The sequence below is a fragment of the Blennius ocellaris genome (genome assembly GCF_963422515.1).
Source record: "Blennius ocellaris genome assembly, chromosome: 7".
NCBI classification, from domain to species: domain Eukaryota; kingdom Metazoa; phylum Chordata; class Actinopteri; order Blenniiformes; family Blenniidae; genus Blennius; species Blennius ocellaris.
In genome coordinates this window covers 29,158,967-29,185,386 of record NC_137656.1, presented here as the reverse complement: position 1 = coordinate 29,185,386, position 26,420 = coordinate 29,158,967, and the positions used below count along the sequence as shown (strand labels likewise).

At 42.6% G+C, this 26,420-nt stretch overlaps 1 protein-coding gene across 2 annotated transcripts in view; it reads left to right on the top strand.

Annotated features, from left to right (window-relative positions):
- Positions 1 to 26,420, top strand: part of atp2a2a (ATPase sarcoplasmic/endoplasmic reticulum Ca2+ transporting 2a) — a 73,171-nt gene that overhangs the window by 16,241 nt on the left and 30,510 nt on the right. For both annotated transcript variants that reach the window (XM_080499312.1, XM_080499311.1), the window contains exons 4-5: positions 1,434 to 1,538; positions 2,808 to 2,946. In XM_080499312.1, the coding sequence (XP_080355438.1) occupies positions 1,434 to 1,538; positions 2,808 to 2,946 (244 nt within the window). The remainder of the gene's footprint in view (positions 1 to 1,433; positions 1,539 to 2,807; positions 2,947 to 26,420) is intronic.

Sequence of the window (26,420 nt, the reverse complement as noted above, 5' to 3'; positions counted from 1 at the left end):
ATGTTCGGACGATGGGGGGTGTTATCGGCAGCTGGTGAAAGTAACTAAAAAGGTCACTTGTAATCTAACTTAGTCACTTTTATAAACTAGTAATCTGTGAAGTAAGTAAGTTACTTTTTAAAGAAGTAACTAGTAATGGGATTAGTTTTTTAAAGTACCTGTGGTGACACTGGTCCCACCTGCCTTCTTCCAACGATAGAGTTGATGAAGGAGTGTTTGTTCCTGGACTGTTGGCTCGTCCCTCTTGACTGTTCATAACATCTGTAACTTTAAATATGCACGAGGAAACACATGTGTTCATGAACCTGTGAGGAGGAAGTGACACTGTACTGGGAGACACGTCACTGAGACGACCCGTAATATATATACATATTATATATATAGATATATAGATATAGATATAGACATAGATCATATATATCTATATTGTATCCATATTGTATTGGTTCAGTTATGTGCTTTTAAATAATCATAATATATTTGATGTTTGATTCATTCAATATCTACTGGTCTTACAATTTGTCCTCTTGACCCGTCCCTCCGAAGAGAGGACACTTGTCTTCAGGGGACACTTGCCCTTGGATTGTAGGACGTCCCTACATCAGAGGTTTTACTGTATATCCAATCATATATTCCTTTGCTGTGACAGCTTTTATTCAGTGTTGTATTAAAGTGGTATTTGTATTTATTTCCTGTTGCATGTTGGAGAAACGCACAGCATTGAGAAACCAACTCACATCCTCATGTTATTGAAATCATTGAAATTTCCCATTACATCCATCTCTTGTTGCAGCTGACAGGATTTGTCAGGAATGTCTATTAACCAAAACTCAGAGAGAAATAGATGTTTGTGTTTATATACCATACTGTCTGGACTACAATCTGTTATAAAAAGCCTCAGGTTTCTTAGACACTCTGAACTTTCTAATGTTATTTCACCAATTTCAGCTGCATAATTAATCATCTTTAGTTGAACATTTTCTCCGTAGCTTTTTCTTTTAGGCTCCGCTGGTCAAATCCCGTAATAATGGAGGTTTTTTTGTTGAGTTGTTATACAGTGGCCCGTATATTTTGATGTATGTCACTCCTTAATATAAGTTGCATGAAAGAAAACAACTGAGGAGAAAAAAGAGACTTTTAGTACATCATTTACTGTACTCGTCATTACAGTGGCTCTGAGGACTTTAGCAGTACAAGTGTCACACAACATCCATCAGCGTGTCACACATCTGTCACACATCTGTTACATGAGCTTCACAGTGTGTGTGAGTCAATTCACTAGTGTCACAAGAGGGCAAAAACAAAATCTCAATTCCCATTTATCGCGGTGGTTCTATTACTATTGTGACTTGTCTTTTGTAATTTTCCCTCCCATGTTCTCTTGATTTGGGATGTATGAGGAATACTGATGGGATTATGTGCTCTGCTTCCAGGTCCTGGCTTGGTTTGAAGAGGGGGAAGAAACGATCACAGCCTTTGTGGAGCCTTTTGTAATCTTACTGATCCTCATCGCCAACGCCATCGTCGGGGTGTGGCAGGTGAGGGACACAATAACCTTTGGATTGTCTTCAAATCTCCTGAATGTGGAAAGAATCCAAGTAAAATGCCAGATTTTCAAGCTTTCATAAACTTAAGCCAGGATACTTTTCTAGATTTTTATATATGTATATATCAAAAGCTGTAATTTATAATGAAATTACAGGTCATACAATCAAATCAAGTAAAATGTTGTCATAGAGCTTTAGCCCTACTTTGAAATGGTTATACTTTGTGTAGTTCTGCTGTTCTACTGTACAGTGTGTTAGCCACACACACGTGACTTCTTCCTGTTATAAGATGTATGTTTGAAATTGAATAGTGTCAGTTGCAAGCACAGAGATTAGAGAAGGGAATGTGTTGAATTGTCTGAAATGTGGGCGCAGTCTCCACTTGAACCACCAACAACCACATGGTGTTGGTTACACTTGGTGTTTGATTAAACGTGTTTCGGCTTAGCAGATTCCTCCGAGCTGGCCATTTGCTGTTTTCAAAGACATGGGCGACACTGTGGATAGATACTCTGTGCTGAAGGTTATTTTGATCTCAGTTGGTCTCAGAGAAGGCCTTTTGAAAAGCAGCAGCCTGCCAGCTCCCATCAGCAGTCTGCTCTTTCCCACATGGAAAGAACCTATATGAGGATATATGCACATATATGAAACCTATATGCAGCATATATGCACATATATGACCATATATATGCTGTATATATGCACATATATGCACATAAATGCTGCATATATGCACATATATGACCATATATATGCTGCATATATGCTGCATATATGCTGCATATATGCATATATGCGCATATAGGTGTGCATATATGGGCACATATAGGTGTGCATATATGTGCATATAGGTGTGCATATATGGGCACATATATGTACATATATGTACATATATGTATATAACATATAGGAAAACGGCCAATTTTATATATGTCACATATATGCCAAACCTATATCAAAACCTATATTAAAACATATATGTTTATATAGGTTCTTTCCATGTGGGTTGTGTTGCTCAAATACTGTGTGAGGCTGCTGTATTTATTTATTTTTTTAAATAAATACATGTGTCGGCGGTCACTTCTGAGAGATGTCTTTTGCTTACTGATGGTGAAGAATAAAATTGGAAAAGACAAAATGTTGTGCTTCAGATTTCATGCACTTCACACCCAGAATCCTCCTCAAACAGCCGTCGTCGCCAGCTGTGTCTCACGTGACGCCGTTCGCCAGGTTGACGTTAACTCATGTCCTCCTCAACAGGAGCGTAACGCTGAGGACGCCATCGAGGCGCTGAAGGAGTACGAGCCAGAGATGGGAAAGGTTTACCGGCAGGACAGGAAGAGTGTGCAGAGGATCAAGGCCAGAGACATCGTCCCAGGAGACATCGTGGAGGTCGCCGGTCAGTGCAGCCTCACCTGGCCTGCTTTAGCTTCAACTCATCACCACAACGCCACATGTCCTTCCTTACACCAGCTGTCTCCACACAATATGCTGAGACATAGTTGTGCTTCATAGTCGTGCTGATAGATACTGTATCTGGAGGATTTCTAGAATTAAACACCTCAGCTTTACAATTTCCAAAATGATTTAAAGATTGATGAGATTTACAGCTTTACTTTGCCCAACATGTCTTCTAATGAGCCCAGCTCGTGCTTTGACTTTTGAGCTGTAGTGCTAAAAACACTACAAACCCATGTGGTCCTATGTTCTGTAGTTTGGATGACATAAAGTATGATACTCGGTCAAATATAAGCTTATTTTTTAGTCAGTACCACAATAGAAGGTACAATGACAATTTTCATTTCAATGTAGGATATTTCTATTATATTCTATTGTCTTTTATACAAACACACACATTTCTTAATTTATGAGTTTGCTTATGGTTTATTTTGACTGATTTTTAAAGGACAGAGATTGTATTTGAAATAGCTGTATTCAAAGTATGTCACTCGAAAGACTTAAACTAATAAGACTGTCACGTTGAGGTGTGGACTCAAACGCGCCACACAGCTGGTTGTGAGAAATTGTCTTGTATTTAGACAATGAGGGGAAAAGGGAGGTGGGAAAAGCGCAGAAGCTAGTGTGTAGTTGTGCAGACATCTTGAAGGTGAGAGGAGGGCTGGGCAGGAACCTTGGTCACACAGAAAGGATAAAAAACACCATGAGACAAGAAACAGAGTTTTACTCTGTTTCTTGTTTCTTGGCTGGAGCACCTTGTGGAGCGACGCAGACCAACTCGCAGCAAGACACAAAACTGAAGCCCAACTCAAGGCTGCTTTCTGCTGGACACACTGGCGTGACGTGCAGAACGTAGACGTGAGGAATCAGCATGAGAGAACCGTTGTGCCATTTATACAAGCGGCTCCTGCTCCCAACCTGCAGGGGGCAGTGCATCACTAACACACTCCCACCGCAGTATTAAAGTCCTAGTGAAATGAAAATTCGACCTCCAAAACACTCTGGCTGTCGCTTCTAGGGACATTTTCATGCTAACTGGCTGAAGGGTAAAATGTTAAAACTCGGCAATCTGAGAGAAAATACCCGATAAACAGCTATTTCCTCTGCTGGGTGGAGCTTCTGACAATAACAGAGTGACATCACTGGTTGTGCACACGCCCAAGTTGTGTTTACGTTATGGAGGATCAGAGTTTTGACCACGAAGAGGCTGAATTTAACCATATTTCATCATCATCATCATTTCAAACCCAGTGATTGATGAAGAAGACACAGAAGGTGGTTCTGCCATCGGTGACCCCGTCTGGAACATGTTTGAGGAAGTAGAAGACGCCTCTTCAGAGTGACACGGTCAAGACTGTTGATTCTGTTGTAGAACTCAATCATGATTTTCAAGTTTGTACTCTTGACATTGTGCTTCAGTTTTAGTTTTAGGCTGAATTATAAATGCTTCATTCATTCATGTGTGATCAAGTGCATTTCTCAATTGACTTCATCAAAAATGATCCACAAGACATCACGTGGAGTGATGGATGTCTTATCAAAGTGCTGCAGACGGAATATTTACATGAAGAAAGTGAAGCACAAATAGGCTCTTTGATTAGTCATGAAGAATGTGTGAAGTTGTTGGGTTAGAGCAGAGAAACCTTCAGCCAAGAGGTCCTTCAGAACATTTTACACACTTTATTATATATGAACAACTCATCTCAATTGTATTTCTGGAGCACATTTCAAAACAACCACATCTGAACCAAAGTGCATAAGTAGACATAGAAAGTGTGTTTCTACTGAACATAGCACACAGACAGACAGATGCTAGTTACCAGAGATGTATACTGACAATAAATGTTTGTCTAAATTTAGCAAGACAGAAAAATAAGCCTCTGTATTCCAACGTCACGGACCAAAGATGTGGTTTGATTTGTGCACTGCTCTGGAGCCACAGAAACCCTGAAGTCACATGAACAGGGTGGAAAGTCAAGAATAAACCTTGAACTTCACAGAAAATGGCCAATTTGATGCCCCTGTTGCTCCTATCAAGAGCTTTTTTGTTTGGCCATGAAAGAGGGTGTTTTTCCACATGTGGCTTTTTAGAGATGGAGGAACTCTGCATGGCACAGGTGAACCTCCTCTGGACTAAGTGGACCAGTCCAGGTATGGTCATGGATTACATTTAGCACATTTAGCCCCCCCATCCCCAAGAGGCTCTGCAGAGGTGACTCACCCAGCAAGAGGGATGTATTTTGAGACGCTGTTATGAACATATTGTTTCAATGGCCTGACGGCAGCGACTGTGAAGACACAGTTGAACGGTGTGTGATTGTGTGATGATCACCACCACATCCTCCCAGCTCCACAGTCTCCCACCACGCAGCTCAACTCACTTCTGCTGGACTGACTCATGCTGCTGACGTCCTGGTAGCATATCTCTGATGCTGAGATGTACAGCTGTGGTTTCAAACCTCCGTACAGTACAGGAACGCTTACAGTCCTTAAAACACCATCCTTATCTTCATAGTGCGTTTAGCCCAAAGTGATGTGGTCCTTTTTTTCTCTTCATAGTGGAAGGTTTTATTTTTAGGCTTCGTGGGCCCTGCAGATTATGGCGTGCTGTATTTATAGAGTCAGTGCCAGCGGTGAGGATGACAGGTGTCTGCCCCCCCCCCCCCCCCCCCCATCCTGCTTTGGGGAACATTGCTACGCTGGGGGACGTATGGCAGCATTCAGCAGGACTCCTGTGTGACCTTGACAAGGACAAATGAAGCAGCAGAATGCAGAGATTCAACTGCTCTGATGTGTTGACTGATCTTGTCCACCTTCCTTTGCTTGACAGGGCTAATTATGAGGCTATAATTAGAGATGGCCCAGCAGCAGAGCACGGACAGTCTAAACACTTGGCTCCAGTTTACAGAGGAACTTAGGAGTCAGATGTGCTCTCCTTTTGCATATTAGAGACCCAGTTCTTTAAAAACTCTTGATGAAGGGCGCCGGAGGCTTTTCTATCAGCAGCTCTGAAGCTTTCACTTTAAAGGATCACAGCAGGAAGTGAAAACTGGATGTTTTCATCCTGCATCCAGGAGGAGGAGGAGGAGGAGGAGGAAGAGCTCACCAGTTCAACTTACTTTACAAATCCTCCACATACCTCTCACACTGACTCCTGCCATGCTGGCTTTTTATGCATATTACATGTGAAGAAGCTCCAAAGTCAGCCTTTGTCCTGCAGAGGAGGAGCGTGATGACGCAGTGCTGGCGAGCCGAGGCAGAGGACAAAGACGAGCCCTCTGTGGCTGTGAGGAGAATCTGTGCAGCTCTTAGTCAGGATTCTGTTGCTGCTGAGCCGGAGAGCTGCCTCCTACTCACCAGCTTCATACATATCTGTTCAATCTCAATGGCCATGACAAGAAGAAGCACAGGGGCCTCATGTCCCCATCGTCTCTCTCAGACACCTCTGACAAACAAACTGCTTCACTCAGCTTCAGTTCTTTCATTTGTTATGTCAAGACATTTGGCTGAGAGGCCAGAACCAGAACCAGAACCAGGGTCCAGTTTGACATTAAATGCCATTTTTCAATAGATCTGACTGCAGTTCCTAATTTGTCCAATGGCAGAACATTAAAATCTTAGAACTGAACTGCAGATAGCGGCAATTAATTGAATCTGTGGTAAAAAAAAAAAAAAAAGAAGTAAGCAGGTTTGTGTTTGATAGAATATTTCTTTGTGCTTTGGGAAAACAAATGGTTTCTTGATATTGGTGCTGAACATGAAAGGTCAATGAGGTCAAAAGACAGCCGGAACTGATAGCAGATTTTGAGCACAAGAATAAAAACTGGATTTGAGACTGGATGAGATCGGCTAATTTAGTGGAGACTTGGAACATAATAAAGCTACTGATGAAGGAGACCCAATATAAGTTTTATCTAGCGCCGTCCATCCAAGGCCATTGGCATCAATGTCAGGTCTTGCCTCAGATTGAATAGCAGAGGCTGGTAATTAGCCTTGAACAGATCTTTGTAGTCTGAAGTGACTCATATGCCTAAATATCTGAACTTTTGGGGACTTATTTTAAAGGGGTCTGACACAAAATACCACTCCTCCACTTTAGTAATGGCCATGAGTTCATTTTTATGGAGGTTTATTTTATAGCCCGAATTGTTTCCAGATTTGGAGAGAAGAGCTAGTAGTTCAGGAAAGCTTGATGGAGGGTCTGCGATAAACAATAACATGTCATCTGCATAAAGTGAGACTTTATGCTCTGATCCTGCTGATGGATGTCCTTGATAGAAGGTCTCTGTCTCAGGGCGAATACAAGCTGCTCAAGTGCAATAACCTACAGGAGTGGAGACAGAGGGCCGGGGTCTTTTCTTTAAGCAGAACAGTCTTGACAAATGATTCTCGATGAAAAGGGTGGTTGGAAAATAGATGTTTTTTACACTAGTTTGACCATTTTTTTCCCTCTTCATGATGCTTTTTTTGGGTCACACTAAAATAATGCAGTGTTTGGGTTGTGCCTGTTACAAATCTGCGTAATCTTCAACACAGATGTCAAACAGCTTTTCTTGGCTGTTCAACAATAGATTTATTCAACAATCAGGAGTCTCCGTAGCATGTAGAAGAACCAAACACAGCCACAACTGCCTGAAATCCCTGTCCCGTGATGGTCTGCAGCCTGTGTTTGACTTCAGGACTGCAGGCAGGCTTGGTCATGCGCTCGACTACCAGAATGTGGAGTTTATGGATGAGCATTGTCTTCTGGTGGGATTAGGTTTCGTCCCAGACCATGGAGATGTGGGACTACAACTGGTCACAATAGCTCTTCGGGATATTACTCTACATTGAGAACACTTGAGGAACCAGATACAAGCCAAAATGATGCAGAATTGACCAAGTCTTTTCACTGGACGTTGGTTTGGTCTGGCTTTTTTTCCATCCTGCTAGTTTCCAGTTTGGTGTGGACAGCTTGTTGAATTGGATGTTGAGCAGCAGAGCTCAGTGGGTTTGTATTCTGCCTCTGAGGTAGTGTTGGGGGGCTCTGGCCTGCTCCTGTTTTGCTGGAGAGAGATGACCTTATAGGGAAGCACTGTGTGGATCAGTATCTCACCCACCCCACTGCGCTCAATGCAAAGCGACCCAACCCACCAGTACCCACACCCTCCACTGAGATTCCAGACACCACGGATAGTATGTGGCATTTAATGTGGTCTGGCAAGCGTCCGCTCTCACTGTGGGACTGTCTTTTGGCAAAGATTCCCTCGCTTGTCAGCAAGACTGAGAGATTTGTTCTCTTTAGACCAACAGTGGAAGGAGCAGTTGGAGAGACAACAAAACCTCTGTGCAGTAAAGTCCAGACAAGACGGGCGAGAGGTCGAACAAAGCACTGTGAAAACAGCAGGAGCATGCAAGAGGTCAATACATTACATTTCTGTCATTAACCTTGATCTGTGATCTCCCTTGCATGTCATGATATTGTGATCCTGTTATGTTATCAAAGCCAACTTGTATGTTTGAAACTCCTCCACCTCTGAGCCCTCTGAGCGACCCTGCAGTGCAGGGAATCTGCTCCCTGCTTATAGATGAGGTGGTGAGATGTCACAATTTAGCCTGTGAAGCTCTAATGAAGTGGCACAACTGAAATGGTTGATCTGTAGACACGAGGAGACTGTGCACGTCTCACCTGCTGTTGGCACATGTTGTTAAACCCGAGTGTGAGCGGTGTGGCTTCAGTGTGCTGTCTGTGGCCGTGAGGTGAAGAAGTGAAGGACCTTCGTCAGCATCGTTGGTCCACACAGCACATCTAAACTTCATGTATTACAAGCTGATTTTTAATGATTTTGTTTTTCAGATATTGTCTGCTTTAAATCTATATAAGTGCATGTGTGATTAAAAACAAGAATGGGAACAGAATAAAATACAATTTTTAAATAGGCCTGTCTGCCATTCTCACTGAGTTTTCCAAGCTTGTGGTCCTGGGACAGGAGGCGTTGTTGCTCCAGAAACAGTTGCACGCTGCTGCTGCTGCTGCTGCTGCTGTTTAAGATTCATGATGGAGAAAGAAGGCAGCAGCAGTGTCAAAGAGTGAGAGCTAGCAGGCGGTGCTTACACAACTCAGGGTCGCAGGCGAGTATCAACTGCATCTGACAAGTGTTTGCATCTGCAGCAGCAGCAAGTCAAGAAACCTGTCAACTGGTGAATCTGCCTCTTCCACCAACCAGGGTCACTATGGCTGTTTACCCAGCTGGCACGCGACCACAGGGTCACACCTGACTACAGTCCAGTGGGACTGAATTTGTACTTTAATGCTCATTTGTGATATAAAAGTGATTTCATAATAGACCATATAAAAATAACTGATGCAAAACTAATCTTTTATTAAATATAATGACGTTATATGTGTGCATGCAAATTCCTCCACTGTGAGATACAGGCTTGTCTTGTCTCGACAGCTTTACAAGAGAGACCTGCTTTGGACAGCATTTATATTTAGTTTAAATAGACATGGAAATAAGAAGTTGATGACGTAACTGAAAAAAAAAACAAAATAATTGAAATTAGATCATTTATATAATTTATACAAAAATAGTTAGATATTAATTATTGGGGTTGAAGTGTCCTTGAGCATGATGCTGCGCACTCCAGTGTGTGTGTGTGTGTGTGTGTGTGTGTCTAACATGTAAAGAACCTTGAATGTTAATGAGTGGAGAAGTATATAACTGAACTATATTTATCATAATAAAGAATGTTTTTATGACAAACACCTCCAGAGAAAGATGTTGCTATTAGAACTATTTTTCATTGACTCCCTGCCCTAATTTAGTTCCTGCCTCTTCAGCACAGCTTCAACTTGTTGAGGAGCATGTCATATTTAGTGAATTATATCATGCTGTCATTAATATATGAATATGGATGAAGTGTGTGCACACATGTAAGTGCAGTGGGTGGTTCAATCGCGGTGAGACGTGTTGGAAAGCTTTGTGAGGCACTTTGCCTGCTGACCACTCAGAAACGACCCCCTCAACGTGACAGGACTTCAGCCTTTTGTTCAGCTGCCATCAGCACATGCAGCCTCCCGGCCGGCCCCCGGGGGCCCCTGGCCTTTAGTCAAACAAACATGCGCACACGCACCTCCTGGCACCTCTTGATGCACAGCAGGTGCAGTGCCGCTGCCCATCTGAGCTGGCACTGTCAGCCCATTGGCCGCCTCACCTGCTTTTTAAAAGGTCACTTTCAAAAGGCATCTCTGGGAGGCCTGCAGGCTGAAATGACTCACCACAGTGAAACCTGCAGACATTAGCCCTGCTTCCAAAAAGTGCAGGGATGAAGTGGTACGGTCCGGTACGGTTTGGGTTTCCACCGCTACAATTGAGGACTTTATGGAAACGACTGCTCCAAAGGTTGACACGTTCCGATCGCCCTTCCGTTGGGGGACTCAGGACAACAGAACGGTTCGGTTTGGAGGAGCCGTCTGCTGATTGGTCACTGATTTACTACACGCCCTCAATATTTTAATATGTCAGCTGGATGAATCCTCTGTTGTTAACATATTCAGCTTTGCACTGGTTGGATTTTCTTTGTTGTTGTTGTTTTTCTTTGCTGCACACCTTTCATGTTGGTCCATAAAGAGCAGAGGTGAGGCCGGGACAGAGACCGGGACTCAGGATCAGACGCTACGGCTGAAACCACTGCACTGCCCAGTCGCATCACATGGCCTCGCTGGCCGCTGCTCCATTGTGTGGGCCGGCGCGAAGCTCCAGTTCTCTGACGCTGGATCTTCTACTTTTACTATTACTATTACTTTCACTATTGTTATTACTGTAGGTTTCAGAACCTACCGGTGTGTGACGTGATGCAACGTGACGATCGGACTCAGACACGGTGCACCAGGACACCACAGTGGCTCCGGTGTCACTTCGCTGGGGCAACAGTGGCTTTCTGGGAGCCAACATGGAAGTTGTGTTTGTCACGTCACTGGTGCTGCTGTGGCACCGGAGCTGACTGGCTTTCACAAACCCGGGGCCGGCCAGTGTTCGCTCTCTCGGAACCAACTCAGAAGTTGCAGTTGCAGCTCTGTGGCTGCAAAGAACCCCGGCTGAGACGACTGTTGCAACGTCACATATCTGTGGAACTCTAAACCCCACTTACATTTGAACCTACTTTCTGCAGAGGAAACGCACCAGATTTGGCTCCGGTTACGCTTTGCCGTACTGCTCAGTAACATCTTGTTTCCATCCCTGGTCCATCCCTGCACTTTGTGTGGCTATAGAGACCTGTGGATGAGCGCAATGGTGAAAAAGTGCTCCAGCTTTAAGAGAAGGCTGGACTGTTATGCAGTCGGATGTTGACACAAAGAGACGGATGATTTACACAGGCGTTGTCAGAGTGTGCCTGTAGTTTAACTGGCAGTCTCAGGGATTCACAGTCACTGAGACTTGGTAATAGGGCTGAAGCAGGCGCTGTTGTTGGGAGCCTTTCCCTGTGGCCTCCTTTCTTGGCACAGTGCCATCAGAGGTTGTATTTCTCCAAAAGCAGTGACTGAGCACAGGAAGTGGGATGCAACCATCGAGGATGTGATCGCAAGCTTTTTGGCTCCAAAAGAAAACATTTCGTGCTTTGTCCCCGTGTTTCTATTTTTTTTTTGTTTCTATTAGTGAAAGTTCATTTTATATGGTGGCCTAGTAGTTTCAACTCACATATATTTATATAGCCCCAAATACAACATAACTACCTCATGGAAAACCTCATAATCCCACATAAACAAACATCAATTTTATTGGTTGGGTTAGGTTATTGAACAAAAAAGCCAAGACATCCGTGTTGCTAGTTTGAAACCACAAGATCTCTAGCATGTGCAGAGTAAAAATGGTCCCGACTCCAACATGAAGGTCATTTTCTGTTGTGGCGACGTGGAAAAGAAGCCACCAAAATGTTTTGCTATTAATGAACACAAACGAGATGAGTGCCACATTAAGTATGTAAGTTTGCATTTCTGCAAGCAGATGATTTTATAATTGTTGTATTTTGAAACAAAAAATTTATTTCTACACCTTCTACACTGGATTTATTCATGTCACAGTTGCAGCGAGCTAGCATCTGTCTGAACTATCATTGAGGAAACGGTTATCAACACAGGACCTTTTCTTCTCAAATGTACTGTATTTTCTATAATGTAAATGACATTTTTATAGTTAAGGGAGTTAGCAATTTATATTAAACAAAAATGTAGACATCAAAATATACAAATGTACCATTTGGGACCACGAGATGCCACACGATGTATGACAGCAGAAAGGTGCTACAGTACCAAAGTAAAACATCTATTGCTACGGTCCTTATCTTAAAGGCCGAGGGAAATGAAAGTTCAACCTCCAAAACACTCTGGCTGTCGCTTCTAGTGACATTTTCATGCTAACTGGCTCAAGGGTAAATTGTTAAGACCCGGCAATCTGTGAGAAAATAGCCGATAAACAGAGGCAGTTTCACTGCTCGGTGAACCACTTCTGACCAGACCGGAGGTAGCAGACGATAATAGAGTGACATCACGAGTTGGACACACGCTGTGCCCAAGTTGTGTTTACATAATGGAGGATCAGAGTTTTGACCACGAAGAGGCTGAATTTAACCATATTTCATCATCATGGTCATTTCAAATCCAGTGATTGATGAAGAAGACACAGAAGGTGGTTCTGCCATCGGTGACCCCGTCTGGAACATGTTTGAGGAAGCAGAAGACGCTTCGTCCTCGTCTCCTCGCCTCAGCAGCCGCCACTTTTCACCTTTGAGGCTTTGAGGCTCCTGACTTTTGGCAGAACGACCGGCTTCCTGGATCCAACACGTCCAAGAGCTTTTCCGACTGCGGAATCACCGAAGATGAGTCCAGGTATTACTTGATGGTCGCAGCCTGAGACCAGCAGTCCACTCGTCAGGCCATGAAGCTGTCTGTCCCCCACCACTCTCAAGCAGCTCCTGCTCCGGAGGACAGACTGTCTGCTGCTGAGAGGGAGGACAGACTGTCTGCTGCTGAGAGGGAGGACAGACTGTCTTCTGCTGAGAGGGAGGACAGACTGTCTTCTGCTGAGAGGGAGGACAGACTGTCTTCTGCTGAGAGGGAGTAAAGACTGTCTACTGAGAGGGAGGACAGACTGTCTACTGAGAGGGAGGACAGGCTGTCTCCCGCTGAGAGGGAGGACAGACTGTCTGCAGCTGAGAGGGAGGACAGACTGTCTGCTGCTGAGAGGGAGGACAGACTGTCTGCTGCTGAGAGGGAGGACAGGCTGTCTGCCGCTGACGGGGAGGACAGACTGTCTGCTGCTGAGAGGGAGGACAGACTGTCTGCTGCTGAGAGGGAGGACAGACTGTCTGCAGCTGAGAGGGAGGACAGACTGTCTGCTGCTGAGAGGGAGGACAGGCTGTCTGCCGCTGACGGGGAGGACAGACTGTCTGCTGCTAAGAGGGAGGACAGACTGTCTGCAGCTGAGAGGGAGGACAGACTGTCTGCTGCTGAGAGGGAGGACAGACTGTCTGCAGCTGAGAGGGAGGACAGACTGTCTGCAGCTGAGAGGGAGGACAGACTGTCTGCTGCTGAGAGGGAGGACAGACTGTCTGCTGCTGAGAGGGAGGACAGACTGTCTGCTGCTGAGAGGGAGGACAGACTGTCTGCTGCTGAGAGGGAGGACAGGCTGTCTGCCGCTGACGGGGAGGACAGACTGTCTGCTGCTAAGAGGGAGGACAGACTGTCTGCTGCTGAGAGGGAGGACAGACTGTCTGCTGCTAAGAGGGAGGACAGGCTGTCTGCCGCTGACGGGGAGGACAGACTGTCTGCCGCTGAGAGGGAGGACAGACTGTCTACTGAGAGGGAGGACAGACTGTCTACTGAGAGGGAGGACAGACTGTCTCCCTGCCTGGTTTGGGAGACGAATCGGCTGTGGACCTGATGGACAACATGCTGTCGCTGCTGGTCGGGACCAGGGTGGATTCCTTGTCCCTCACGTTTTCCTGCACCAGCTCCTTCAGTCTTGACGACAGTAACTCCTGGTGTTTAGTCTTGACTACAGTAACTCTGGTGTTTAGTCTTGACTACAGTAACTATGGTGTTTAGTCTTGACTACAGTAACTCTGGTGTTTAGTCTTGACTACAGTAACTCCTGGTGTTTAGTCTTGACTACAGTAACTCTGGTGTTTAGTCTTGACTACAGTAACTCTGGTGTTTAGCCTTGACTACAGTAACTCTGGTGTTTAGTCTTGACTACAGTAACTCTGGTGTTTAGTCTTGACTACAGTAACTCCTGGTGTTTAGTCTTGACTACAGTAACTCTGGTGTTTAGTCTTGACTACAGTAACTCCTGGTGTTTAGTCTTGACTACAGTAACTCCTGGTGTTTAGTCTTGACTACAGTAACTCTGGTGTTTAGTCTTGACTACAGTAACTCTGGTGTTTAGCCTTGACTACAGTAACTCTGGTGTTTAGTCTTGACTACAGTAACTCCTGGTGTTTAGTCTTGACTACAGTAACTCTGGTGTTTAGTCTTGACTACAGTAACTCCTGGTGTTTAGTCTTGACTACAGTAACTCTGGTATTTAGTCTTGACTACAGTAACTCCTGGTGTTTAGTCTTGACTACAGTAACTCCTGGTGTTTAGTCTTGACTACAGTAACTCTGGTGTTTAGTCTTGACTACAGTAACTCCTGGTGTTTAGTCTTGACTACAGTAACTCTGGTGTTTAGTCTTGACTACAGTAACTCCTGGTGTTTAGTCTTGACTACAGTAACTCTGGTATTTAGTCTTGACTACAGTAACTCCTGGTGTTTAGTCTTGACTACAGTAACTCCTGGTGTTTAGCCTTGACTACAGTAACTCTGGTGTTTAGTCTTGACTACAGTAACTCCTGGTGTTTAGTCTTGACTACAGTAACTCTGGTGTTTAGTCTTGACTACAGTAACTCTGGGGTTTAGCCTTGACTACAGTAACTCTGGTGTTTAGTCTTGACTACAGTAACTCTGGTGTTTAGTCTTGACTACAGTAACTCCTGGTGTTTAGTCTTGACTACAGTAACTCCTGGTGTTTAGTCTTGACTACAGTAACTCCTGGTGTTTAGTCTTGACTACAGTAACTCTGGTATTTAGTCTTGACTACAGTAACTCCTGGTGTTTAGTCTTGACTACAGTAACTCCTGGTGTTTAGTCTTGACTACAGTAACTCTGGTGTTTAGTCTTGACTACAGTAACTCCTGGTGTTTAGTCTTGACTACAGTAACTCTGGTGTTTAGTCTTGACTACAGTAACTCCTGGTGTTTAGTCTTGACTACAGTAACTCTGGTATTTAGTCTTGACTACAGTAACTCCTGGTGTTTAGTCTTGACTACAGTAACTCCTGGTGTTTAGCCTTGACTACAGTAACTCTGGTGTTTAGTCTTGACTACAGTAACTCCTGGTGTTTAGTCTTGACTACAGTAACTCCTGGTGTTTAGTCTTGACTACAGTAACTCTGGTGTTTAGTCTTGACTACAGTAACTCCTGGTGTTTAGTCTTGACTACAGTAACTCTGGTATTTAGTCTTGACTACAGTAACTACTGGTGTTTAGTCTTGACTACAGTAACTCCTGGTGTTTAGTCTTGACTACAGTAACTCTGGTGTTTAGTCTTGACTACAGTAACTCCTGGTGTTTAGTCTTGACTACAGTAACTCTGGTGTTTAGTCTTGACTACAGTAACTCTGGTGTTTAGTCTTGACTACAGTAACTCCTGGTGTTTAGTCTTGACTACAGTAACTCTGGTATTTAGTCTTGACTACAGTAACTCCTGGTGTTTAGTCTTGACTACAGTAACTCCTGGTGTTTAGTCTTGACTACAGTAACTCTGGTGTTTAGTCTTGACTACAGTAACTCCTGGTGTTTAGTCTTGACTACAGTAACTCTGGTGTTTAGTCTTGACTACAGTAACTCCTGGTGTTTAGTCTTGACTACAGTAACTCTGGTATTTAGTCTTGACTACAGTAACTCCTGGTGTTTAGTCTTGACTACAGTAACTCCTGGTGTTTAGCCTTGACTACAGTAACTCTGGTGTTTAGTCTTGACTACAGTAACTCCTGGTGTTTAGTCTTGACTACAGTAACTCCTGGTGTTTAGTCTTGACTACAGTAACTCCTGGTGTTTAGTCTTGACTACAGTAACTCTGGTATTTAGTCTTGACTACAGTAACTCCTGGTGTTTAGTCTTGACTACAGTAACTCCTGGTGTTTAGTCTTGACTACAGTAACTCTGGTGTTTAGTCTTGACTACAGTAACTCTGGTGTTTAGTCTTGACTACAGTAACTCCTGGTGTTTAGTCTTGACTACAGTAACTCTGGTGTTTAGTCTTGACTACAGTAACTCCTGGTGTTTAGTCTTGACTACAGTAACTCTGGTATTTAGTCTTGACTACAGTAACTCCTGGTGTTTAGTCTTGACTACAGTAACTCTGGTGTTTAGTCTTGACTACAGTAACTCCTGGTGTTTAGTCTTGACTACAGTAACTCTGGTGTTTAGTCTTGACTACAGTAACTCCTGGTGTTTAGCCTTGTCTACAGTAACTCCTGGTGTTTAGCCTTGACTACAGTAACTCCTGGTGTTTAGTCTTGACTACAGTAACTCTGTTATTTAGTCTTGACTACAGTAACTCCTGGTGTTTAGTCTTGACTACAGTAACTCCTGGTGTTTAGCCTTGACTACAGTAACTCTGGTGTTTAGCCTTGACTACAGTATAGTCTTGACTACAGTAACTCTGGTGTTTAGTCTTGACTACAATAACTCCTGGTGTTTAGCCTTGACTACAGTAACTCTGGTATTTAGTCTTGACTACAGTAACTCCTGGTGTTTAGTCTTGACTACAGTAACTCTGGTGTTTAGTCTTGACTACAGTAACTCTGGTATTTAGTCTTGACTACAGTAACTCCTGGTGTTTAGTCTTGACTACAGTAACTCCTGGTGTTTAGCCTTGACTACAGTAACTCCTGGTGTTTAGTCTTGACTACAGTAACTCTGGTGTTTAGTCTTGACTACAGTGACTCTGGTGTTTAGTCTTGACTACAGTAACTCCTGGTGTTTAGTCTTGACTACAGTAACTCTGGTGTTTAGTCTTGACTACAGTAACTCCTGGTGTTTAGCCTTGTCTACAGTAACTCTGGTGTTTAGTCTTGACTACAGTAACTCCTGGTGTTTAGCCTTGACTACAGTAACTCTGGTGTTTAGTCTTGACTACAGTAACTCTGGTGTTTAGCCTTGACTACAGTAACTCTGGTGTTTAGTCTTGACTACAGTAACTCTGGTGTTTAGTCTTGACTACAGGAACTCTGGTGTTTAGTCTTGACTACAGTAACTCTGGTGTTTAGTCTTGACTACAGTAACTATGGTGTTTAGTCTTGACTACAGTAACTCCTGGTGTTTAGCCTTGACTACAGTAACTCCTGGTGTTTAGTCTTGACTACAGTAACTCTGGTGTTTAGTCTTGACTACAGTAACTCTGGTATTTATTCTTGACTACAGTAACTCTGGTGTTTAGTCTTGACTACAGTAACTCCTGGTGTTTAGTCTTGACTACAGTAACTCCTGGTGTTTAGCCTTGACTACAGTAACTCCTGGTGTTTAGTCTTGACTACAGTAACTCTGGTGTTTAGTCTTGACTACAGTAACTCTGGTATTTATTCTTGACTACAGTAACTCTGGTGTTTAGTCTTGACTACAGTAACTCTGGTGTTTAGTCTTGACTACAGTAACTCTGGTGTTTAGTCTTGACTACAGTAACTCCTGGTGTTTAGTCTTGACTACAGTAACTCTGGTATTTAGTCTTGACTACAGTAACTACTGGTGTTTAGTCTTGACTACAGTAACTCCTGGTGTTTAGTCTTGACTACAGTAACTCTGGTGTTTAGTCTTGACTACAGTAACTCCTGGTGTTTAGTCTTGACTACAGTAACTCTGGTGTTTAGTCTTGACTACAGTAACTCTGGTGTTTAGTCTTGACTACAGTAACTCCTGGTGTTTAGTCTTGACTACAGTAACTCTGGTATTTAGTCTTGACTACAGTAACTCCTGGTGTTTAGTCTTGACTACAGTAACTCCTGGTGTTTAGTCTTGACTACAGTAACTCTGGTGTTTAGTCTTGACTACAGTAACTCCTGGTGTTTAGTCTTGACTACAGTAACTCTGGTGTTTAGTCTTGACTACAGTAACTCCTGGTGTTTAGTCTTGACTACAGTAACTCTGGTATTTAGTCTTGACTACAGTAACTCCTGGTGTTTAGTCTTGACTACAGTAACTCCTGGTGTTTAGCCTTGACTACAGTAACTCTGGTGTTTAGTCTTGACTACAGTAACTCCTGGTGTTTAGTCTTGACTACAGTAACTCCTGGTGTTTAGTCTTGACTACAGTAACTCCTGGTGTTTAGTCTTGACTACAGTAACTCTGGTATTTAGTCTTGACTACAGTAACTCCTGGTGTTTAGTCTTGACTACAGTAACTCCTGGTGTTTAGTCTTGACTACAGTAACTCTGGTGTTTAGTCTTGACTACAGTAACTCTGGTGTTTAGTCTTGACTACAGTAACTCCTGGTGTTTAGTCTTGACTACAGTAACTCTGGTGTTTAGTCTTGACTACAGTAACTCCTGGTGTTTAGTCTTGACTACAGTAACTCTGGTATTTAGTCTTGACTACAGTAACTCCTGGTGTTTAGTCTTGACTACAGTAACTCTGGTGTTTAGTCTTGACTACAGTAACTCCTGGTGTTTAGTCTTGACTACAGTAACTCTGGTGTTTAGTCTTGACTACAGTAACTCCTGGTGTTTAGCCTTGTCTACAGTAACTCCTGGTGTTTAGCCTTGACTACAGTAACTCCTGGTGTTTAGTCTTGACTACAGTAACTCTGTTATTTAGTCTTGACTACAGTAACTCCTGGTGTTTAGTCTTGACTACAGTAACTCCTGGTGTTTAGCCTTGACTACAGTAACTCTGGTGTTTAGCCTTGACTACAGTATAGTCTTGACTACAGTAACTCTGGTGTTTAGTCTTGACTACAATAACTCCTGGTGTTTAGCCTTGACTACAGTAACTCTGGTATTTAGTCTTGACTACAGTAACTCCTGGTGTTTAGTCTTGACTACAGTAACTCTGGTGTTTAGTCTTGACTACAGTAACTCTGGTATTTAGTCTTGACTACAGTAACTCCTGGTGTTTAGTCTTGACTACAGTAACTCCTGGTGTTTAGCCTTGACTACAGTAACTCCTGGTGTTTAGTCTTGACTACAGTAACTCTGGTGTTTAGTCTTGACTACAGTGACTCTGGTGTTTAGTCTTGACTACAGTAACTCCTGGTGTTTAGTCTTGACTACAGTAACTCTGGTGTTTAGTCTTGACTACAGTAACTCCTGGTGTTTAGCCTTGTCTACAGTAACTCTGGTGTTTAGTCTTGACTACAGTAACTCCTGGTGTTTAGCCTTGACTACAGTAACTCTGGTGTTTAGTCTTGACTACAGTAACTCTGGTGTTTAGCCTTGACTACAGTAACTCTGGTGTTTAGTCTTGACTACAGTAACTCTGGTGTTTAGTCTTGACTACAGGAACTCTGGTGTTTAGTCTTGACTACAGTAACTCTGGTGTTTAGTCTTGACTACAGTAACTATGGTGTTTAGTCTTGACTACAGTAACTCCTGGTGTTTAGCCTTGACTACAGTAACTCCTGGTGTTTAGTCTTGACTACAGTAACTCTGGTGTTTAGTCTTGACTACAGTAACTCTGGTATTTATTCTTGACTACAGTAACTCTGGTGTTTAGTCTTGACTACAGTAACTCCTGGTGTTTAGTCTTGACTACAGTAACTCCTGGTGTTTAGCCTTGACTACAGTAACTCCTGGTCTTTAGTCTTGACTACAGTAACTCTGGTGTTTAGTCTTGACTACAGTAACTCTGGTATTTATTCTTGACTACAGTAACTCTGGTGTTTAGTCTTGACTACAGTAACTCTGGTGTTTAGTCTTGACTACAGTAACTATAGTGTTTAGTCTTGACTACAGTAACTCCTGGTGTTTAGTCTTGACTACAGTAACTCTTGTGTTTCGCCTTGACTACAGTAACTCCTGGTGTTTAGTCTTGACTACAGTAACTCTGGTGTTTAGTCTTGACTACAGGAACTCTGGTGTTTAGTCTTGACTACAGTAACTCTGGTGTTTAGTCTTGACTACAGTAACTATGGTGTTTAGTCTTGACTACAGTAACTCCTGGTGTTTAGCCTTGACTACAGTAACTCCTGGTGTTTAGTCTTGACTACAGTAACTCTGGTGATTAGTCTTGACTACAGTAACTCTGGTATTTATTCTTGACTACAGTAACTCTGGTGTTTAGTCTTGACTACAGTAACTCTGGTGTTTAGTCTTGACTACAGGAACTCTGGTGTTTAGTCTTGACTACAGTAACTCTGGTGTTTAGTCTTGACTACAGTAACTCCTGGTGTTTAGTCTTGACTACAGTAACTCCTGGTGTTTAGCCTTGACTACAGTAACTCCTGGTGTTTAGTCTTGACTACAGTAACTCTGGTGATTAGTCTTGACTACAGTAACTCTGGTGTTTAGTCTTGACTACAGTAACTCTGGTGTTTAGTCTTGACTACAGTAACTCTGGTGTTTAGTCTTTACAACAGTAACTCTGGTGTTTAGTCTCGACTACAGTAACTCTGGTGTTTAGTCTTGACTACAGTAACTATGGTGTTTAGTCTTGACTACAGTAACTCCTGGTGTTTAGTCTTGACTACAGTAACTCTTGTGTTTCGCCTTGACTACAGTAACTCCTGGTGTTTAGTCTTGACTACAGTAACTCTGGTGTTTAGTCTTGACTACAGTAACTCCTGGTGTTTAGCCTTGACTACAGTAACTCTGGTGTTTAGTCTTGACTACAGTAACTCCTGGTGTTTAGTCTTGACTACAGTAACTCTGGTGTTTAGTCTTGACTACAGTAACTCTGGTGTTTCGTCTTGACTACAGTAACTCCTGGTGTTTAGTCTTGACTACAGTAACTCTGGTATTTAGTCTTGACTACAGTAACTCCTGGTGTTTAGCCTTGACTACAGTAACTCCTGGTGTTTAGTCTTGACTACAGTAACTCTGGTGTTTAGTCTTGACTACAGTGACTCTGGTGTTTAGTCTTGACTACAGTAACTCCTGGTGTTTAGTCTTGACTACAGTAACTCTGGTGTTTAGTCTTGACTACAGTAACTCCTGGTGTTTAGCCTTGTCTACAGTAACTCTGGTGTTTAGTCTTGACTACAGTAACTCCTGGTGTTTAGCCTTGACTACAGTAACTCTGGTGTTTAGTCTTGACTACAGTAACTCTGGTGTTTAGCCTTGACTACAGTAACTCTGGTGTTTAGTCTTGACTACAGTAACTCTGGTGTTTAGTCTTGACTACAGGAACTCTGGTGTTTAGTCTTGACTACAGTAACTCTGGTGTTTAGTCTTGACTACAGTAACTATGGTGTTTAGTCTTGACTACAGTAACTCCTGGTGTTTAGCCTTGACTACAGTAACTCCTGGTGTTTAGTCTTGACTACAGTAACTCTGGTGTTTAGTCTTGACTACAGTAACTCTGGTATTTATTCTTGACTACAGTAACTCTGGTGTTTAGTCTTGACTACAGTAACTCCTGGTGTTTAGTCTTGACTACAGTAACTCCTGGTGTTTAGCCTTGACTACAGTAACTCCTGGTCTTTAGTCTTGACTACAGTAACTCTGGTGTTTAGTCTTGACTACAGTAACTCTGGTATTTATTCTTGACTACAGTAACTCTGGTGTTTAGTCTTGACTACAGTAACTCTGGTGTTTAGTCTTGACTACAGTAACTATAGTGTTTAGTCTTGACTACAGTAACTCCTGGTGTTTAGTCTTGACTACAGTAACTCTTGTGTTTCGCCTTGACTACAGTAACTCCTGGTGTTTAGTCTTGACTACAGTAACTCTGGTGTTTAGTCTTGACTACAGGAACTCTGGTGTTTAGTCTTGACTACAGTAACTCTGGTGTTTAGTCTTGACTACAGTAACTATGGTGTTTAGTCTTGACTACAGTAACTCCTGGTGTTTAGCCTTGACTACAGTAACTCCTGGTGTTTAGTCTTGACTACAGTAACTCTGGTGATTAGTCTTGACTACAGTAACTCTGGTATTTATTCTTGACTACAGTAACTCTGGTGTTTAGTCTTGACTACAGTAACTCTGGTGTTTAGTCTTGACTACAGGAACTCTGGTGTTTAGTCTTGACTACAGTAACTCTGGTGTTTAGTCTTGACTACAGTAACTCCTGGTGTTTAGTCTTGACTACAGTAACTCCTGGTGTTTAGCCTTGACTACAGTAACTCCTGGTGTTTAGTCTTGACTACAGTAACTCTGGTGATTAGTCTTGACTACAGTAACTCTGGTGTTTAGTCTTGACTACAGTAACTCTGGTGTTTAGTCTTGACTACAGTAACTCTGGTGTTTAGTCTTTACAACAGTAACTCTGGTGTTTAGTCTCGACTACAGTAACTCTGGTGTTTAGTCTTGACTACAGTAACTCTGGTGTTTAGTCTTGACTACAGTAACTCCTGGTGTTTAGCCTTGTCTACAGTAACTCCTGGTGTTTAGCCTTGACTACAGTAACTCCTGGTGTTTAGTCTTGACTACAGTAACTCTGTTATTTAGTCTTGACTACAGTAACTCCTGGTGTTTAGTCTTGACTACAGTAACTCCTGGTGTTTAGCCTTGACTACAGTAACTCTGGTGTTTAGCCTTGACTACAGTATAGTCTTGACTACAGTAACTCTGGTGTTTAGTCTTGACTACAATAACTCCTGGTGTTTAGCCTTGACTACAGTAACTCTGGTATTTAGTCTTGACTACAGTAACTCCTGGTGTTTAGTCTTGACTACAGTAACTCTGGTGTTTAGTCTTGACTACAGTAACTCTGGTATTTAGTCTTGACTACAGTAACTCCTGGTGTTTAGTCTTGACTACAGTAACTCCTGGTGTTTAGCCTTGACTACAGTAACTCCTGGTGTTTAGTCTTGACTACAGTAACTCTGGTGTTTAGTCTTGACTACAGTGACTCTGGTGTTTAGTCTTGACTACAGTAACTCCTGGTGTTTAGTCTTGACTACAGTAACTCTGGTGTTTAGTCTTGACTACAGTAACTCCTGGTGTTTAGCCTTGTCTACAGTAACTCTGGTGTTTAGTCTTGACTACAGTAACTCCTGGTGTTTAGCCTTGACTACAGTAACTCTGGTGTTTAGTCTTGACTACAGTAACTCTGGTGTTTAGCCTTGACTACAGTAACTCTGGTGTTTAGTCTTGACTACAGTAACTCTGGTGTTTAGTCTTGACTACAGGAACTCTGGTGTTTAGTCTTGACTACAGTAACTCTGGTGTTTAGTCTTGACTACAGTAACTATGGTGTTTAGTCTTGACTACAGTAACTCCTGGTGTTTAGCCTTGACTACAGTAACTCCTGGTGTTTAGTCTTGACTACAGTAACTCTGGTGTTTAGTCTTGACTACAGTAACTCTGGTATTTATTCTTGACTACAGTAACTCTGGTGTTTAGTCTTGACTACAGTAACTCCTGGTGTTTAGTCTTGACTACAGTAACTCCTGGTGTTTAGCCTTGACTACAGTAACTCCTGGTCTTTAGTCTTGACTACAGTAACTCTGGTGTTTAGTCTTGACTACAGTAACTCTGGTATTTATTCTTGACTACAGTAACTCTGGTGTTTAGTCTTGACTACAGTAACTCTGGTGTTTAGTCTTGACTACAGTAACTATAGTGTTTAGTCTTGACTACAGTAACTCCTGGTGTTTAGTCTTGACTACAGTAACTCTTGTGTTTCGCCTTGACTACAGTAACTCCTGGTGTTTAGTCTTGACTACAGTAACTCTGGTGTTTAGTCTTGACTACAGGAACTCTGGTGTTTAGTCTTGACTACAGTAACTCTGGTGTTTAGTCTTGACTACAGTAACTATGGTGTTTAGTCTTGACTACAGTAACTCCTGGTGTTTAGCCTTGACTACAGTAACTCCTGGTGTTTAGTCTTGACTACAGTAACTCTGGTGATTAGTCTTGACTACAGTAACTCTGGTATTTATTCTTGACTACAGTAACTCTGGTGTTTAGTCTTGACTACAGTAACTCTGGTGTTTAGTCTTGACTACAGGAACTCTGGTGTTTAGTCTTGACTACAGTAACTCTGGTGTTTAGTCTTGACTACAGTAACTCCTGGTGTTTAGTCTTGACTACAGTAACTCCTGGTGTTTAGCCTTGACTACAGTAACTCCTGGTGTTTAGTCTTGACTACAGTAACTCTGGTGATTAGTCTTGACTACAGTAACTCTGGTGTTTAGTCTTGACTACAGTAACTCTGGTGTTTAGTCTTGACTACAGTAACTCTGGTGTTTAGTCTTTACAACAGTAACTCTGGTGTTTAGTCTCGACTACAGTAACTCTGGTGTTTAGTCTTGACTACAGTAACTATGGTGTTTAGTCTTGACTACAGTAACTCCTGGTGTTTAGTCTTGACTACAGTAACTCTTGTGTTTCGCCTTGACTACAGTAACTCCTGGTGTTTAGTCTTGACTACAGTAACTCTGGTGTTTAGTCTTGACTACAGTAACTCCTGGTGTTTAGCCTTGACTACAGTAACTCTGGTGTTTAGTCTTGACTACAGTAACTCCTGGTGTTTAGTCTTGACTACAGTAACTCTGGTGTTTAGTCTTGACTACAGTAACTCTGGTGTTTCGTCTTGACTACAGTAACTCCTGGTGTTTAGTCTTGACTACAGTAACTCTGGTATTTAGTCTTGACTACAGTAACTCCTGGTGTTTAGCCTTGACTACAGTAACTCCTGGTGTTTAGTCTTGACTACAGTAACTCTGGTGTTTAGTCTTGACTACAGTGACTCTGGTGTTTAGTCTTGACTACAGTAACTCCTGGTGTTTAGTCTTGACTACAGTAACTCTGGTGTTTAGTCTTGACTACAGTAACTCCTGGTGTTTAGCCTTGTCTACAGTAACTCTGGTGTTTAGTCTTGACTACAGTAACTCCTGGTGTTTAGCCTTGACTACAGTAACTCTGGTGTTTAGTCTTGACTACAGTAACTCTGGTGTTTAGCCTTGACTACAGTAACTCTGGTGTTTAGTCTTGACTACAGTAACTCTGGTGTTTAGTCTTGACTACAGGAACTCTGGTGTTTAGTCTTGACTACAGTAACTCTGGTGTTTAGTCTTGACTACAGTAACTATGGTGTTTAGTCTTGACTACAGTAACTCCTGGTGTTTAGCCTTGACTACAGTAACTCCTGGTGTTTAGTCTTGACTACAGTAACTCTGGTGTTTAGTCTTGACTACAGTAACTCTGGTATTTATTCTTGACTACAGTAACTCTGGTGTTTAGTCTTGACTACAGTAACTCCTGGTGTTTAGTCTTGACTACAGTAACTCCTGGTGTTTAGCCTTGACTACAGTAACTCCTGGTCTTTAGTCTTGACTACAGTAACTCTGGTGTTTAGTCTTGACTACAGTAACTCTGGTATTTATTCTTGACTACAGTAACTCTGGTGTTTAGTCTTGACTACAGTAACTCTGGTGTTTAGTCTTGACTACAGTAACTATAGTGTTTAGTCTTGACTACAGTAACTCCTGGTGTTTAGTCTTGACTACAGTAACTCTTGTGTTTCGCCTTGACTACAGTAACTCCTGGTGTTTAGTCTTGACTACAGTAACTCTGGTGTTTAGTCTTGACTACAGGAACTCTGGTGTTTAGTCTTGACTACAGTAACTCTGGTGTTTAGTCTTGACTACAGTAACTATGGTGTTTAGTCTTGACTACAGTAACTCCTGGTGTTTAGCCTTGACTACAGTAACTCCTGGTGTTTAGTCTTGACTACAGTAACTCTGGTGATTAGTCTTGACTACAGTAACTCTGGTATTTATTCTTGACTACAGTAACTCTGGTGTTTAGTCTTGACTACAGTAACTCTGGTGTTTAGTCTTGACTACAGGAACTCTGGTGTTTAGTCTTGACTACAGTAACTCTGGTGTTTAGTCTTGACTACAGTAACTCCTGGTGTTTAGTCTTGACTACAGTAACTCCTGGTGTTTAGCCTTGACTACAGTAACTCCTGGTGTTTAGTCTTGACTACAGTAACTCTGGTGATTAGTCTTGACTACAGTAACTCTGGTGTTTAGTCTTGACTACAGTAACTCTGGTGTTTAGTCTTGACTACAGTAACTCTGGTGTTTAGTCTTTACAACAGTAACTCTGGTGTTTAGTCTCGACTACAGTAACTCTGGTGTTTAGTCTTGACTACAGTAACTATGGTGTTTAGTCTTGACTACAGTAACTCCTGGTGTTTAGTCTTGACTACAGTAACTCTTGTGTTTCGCCTTG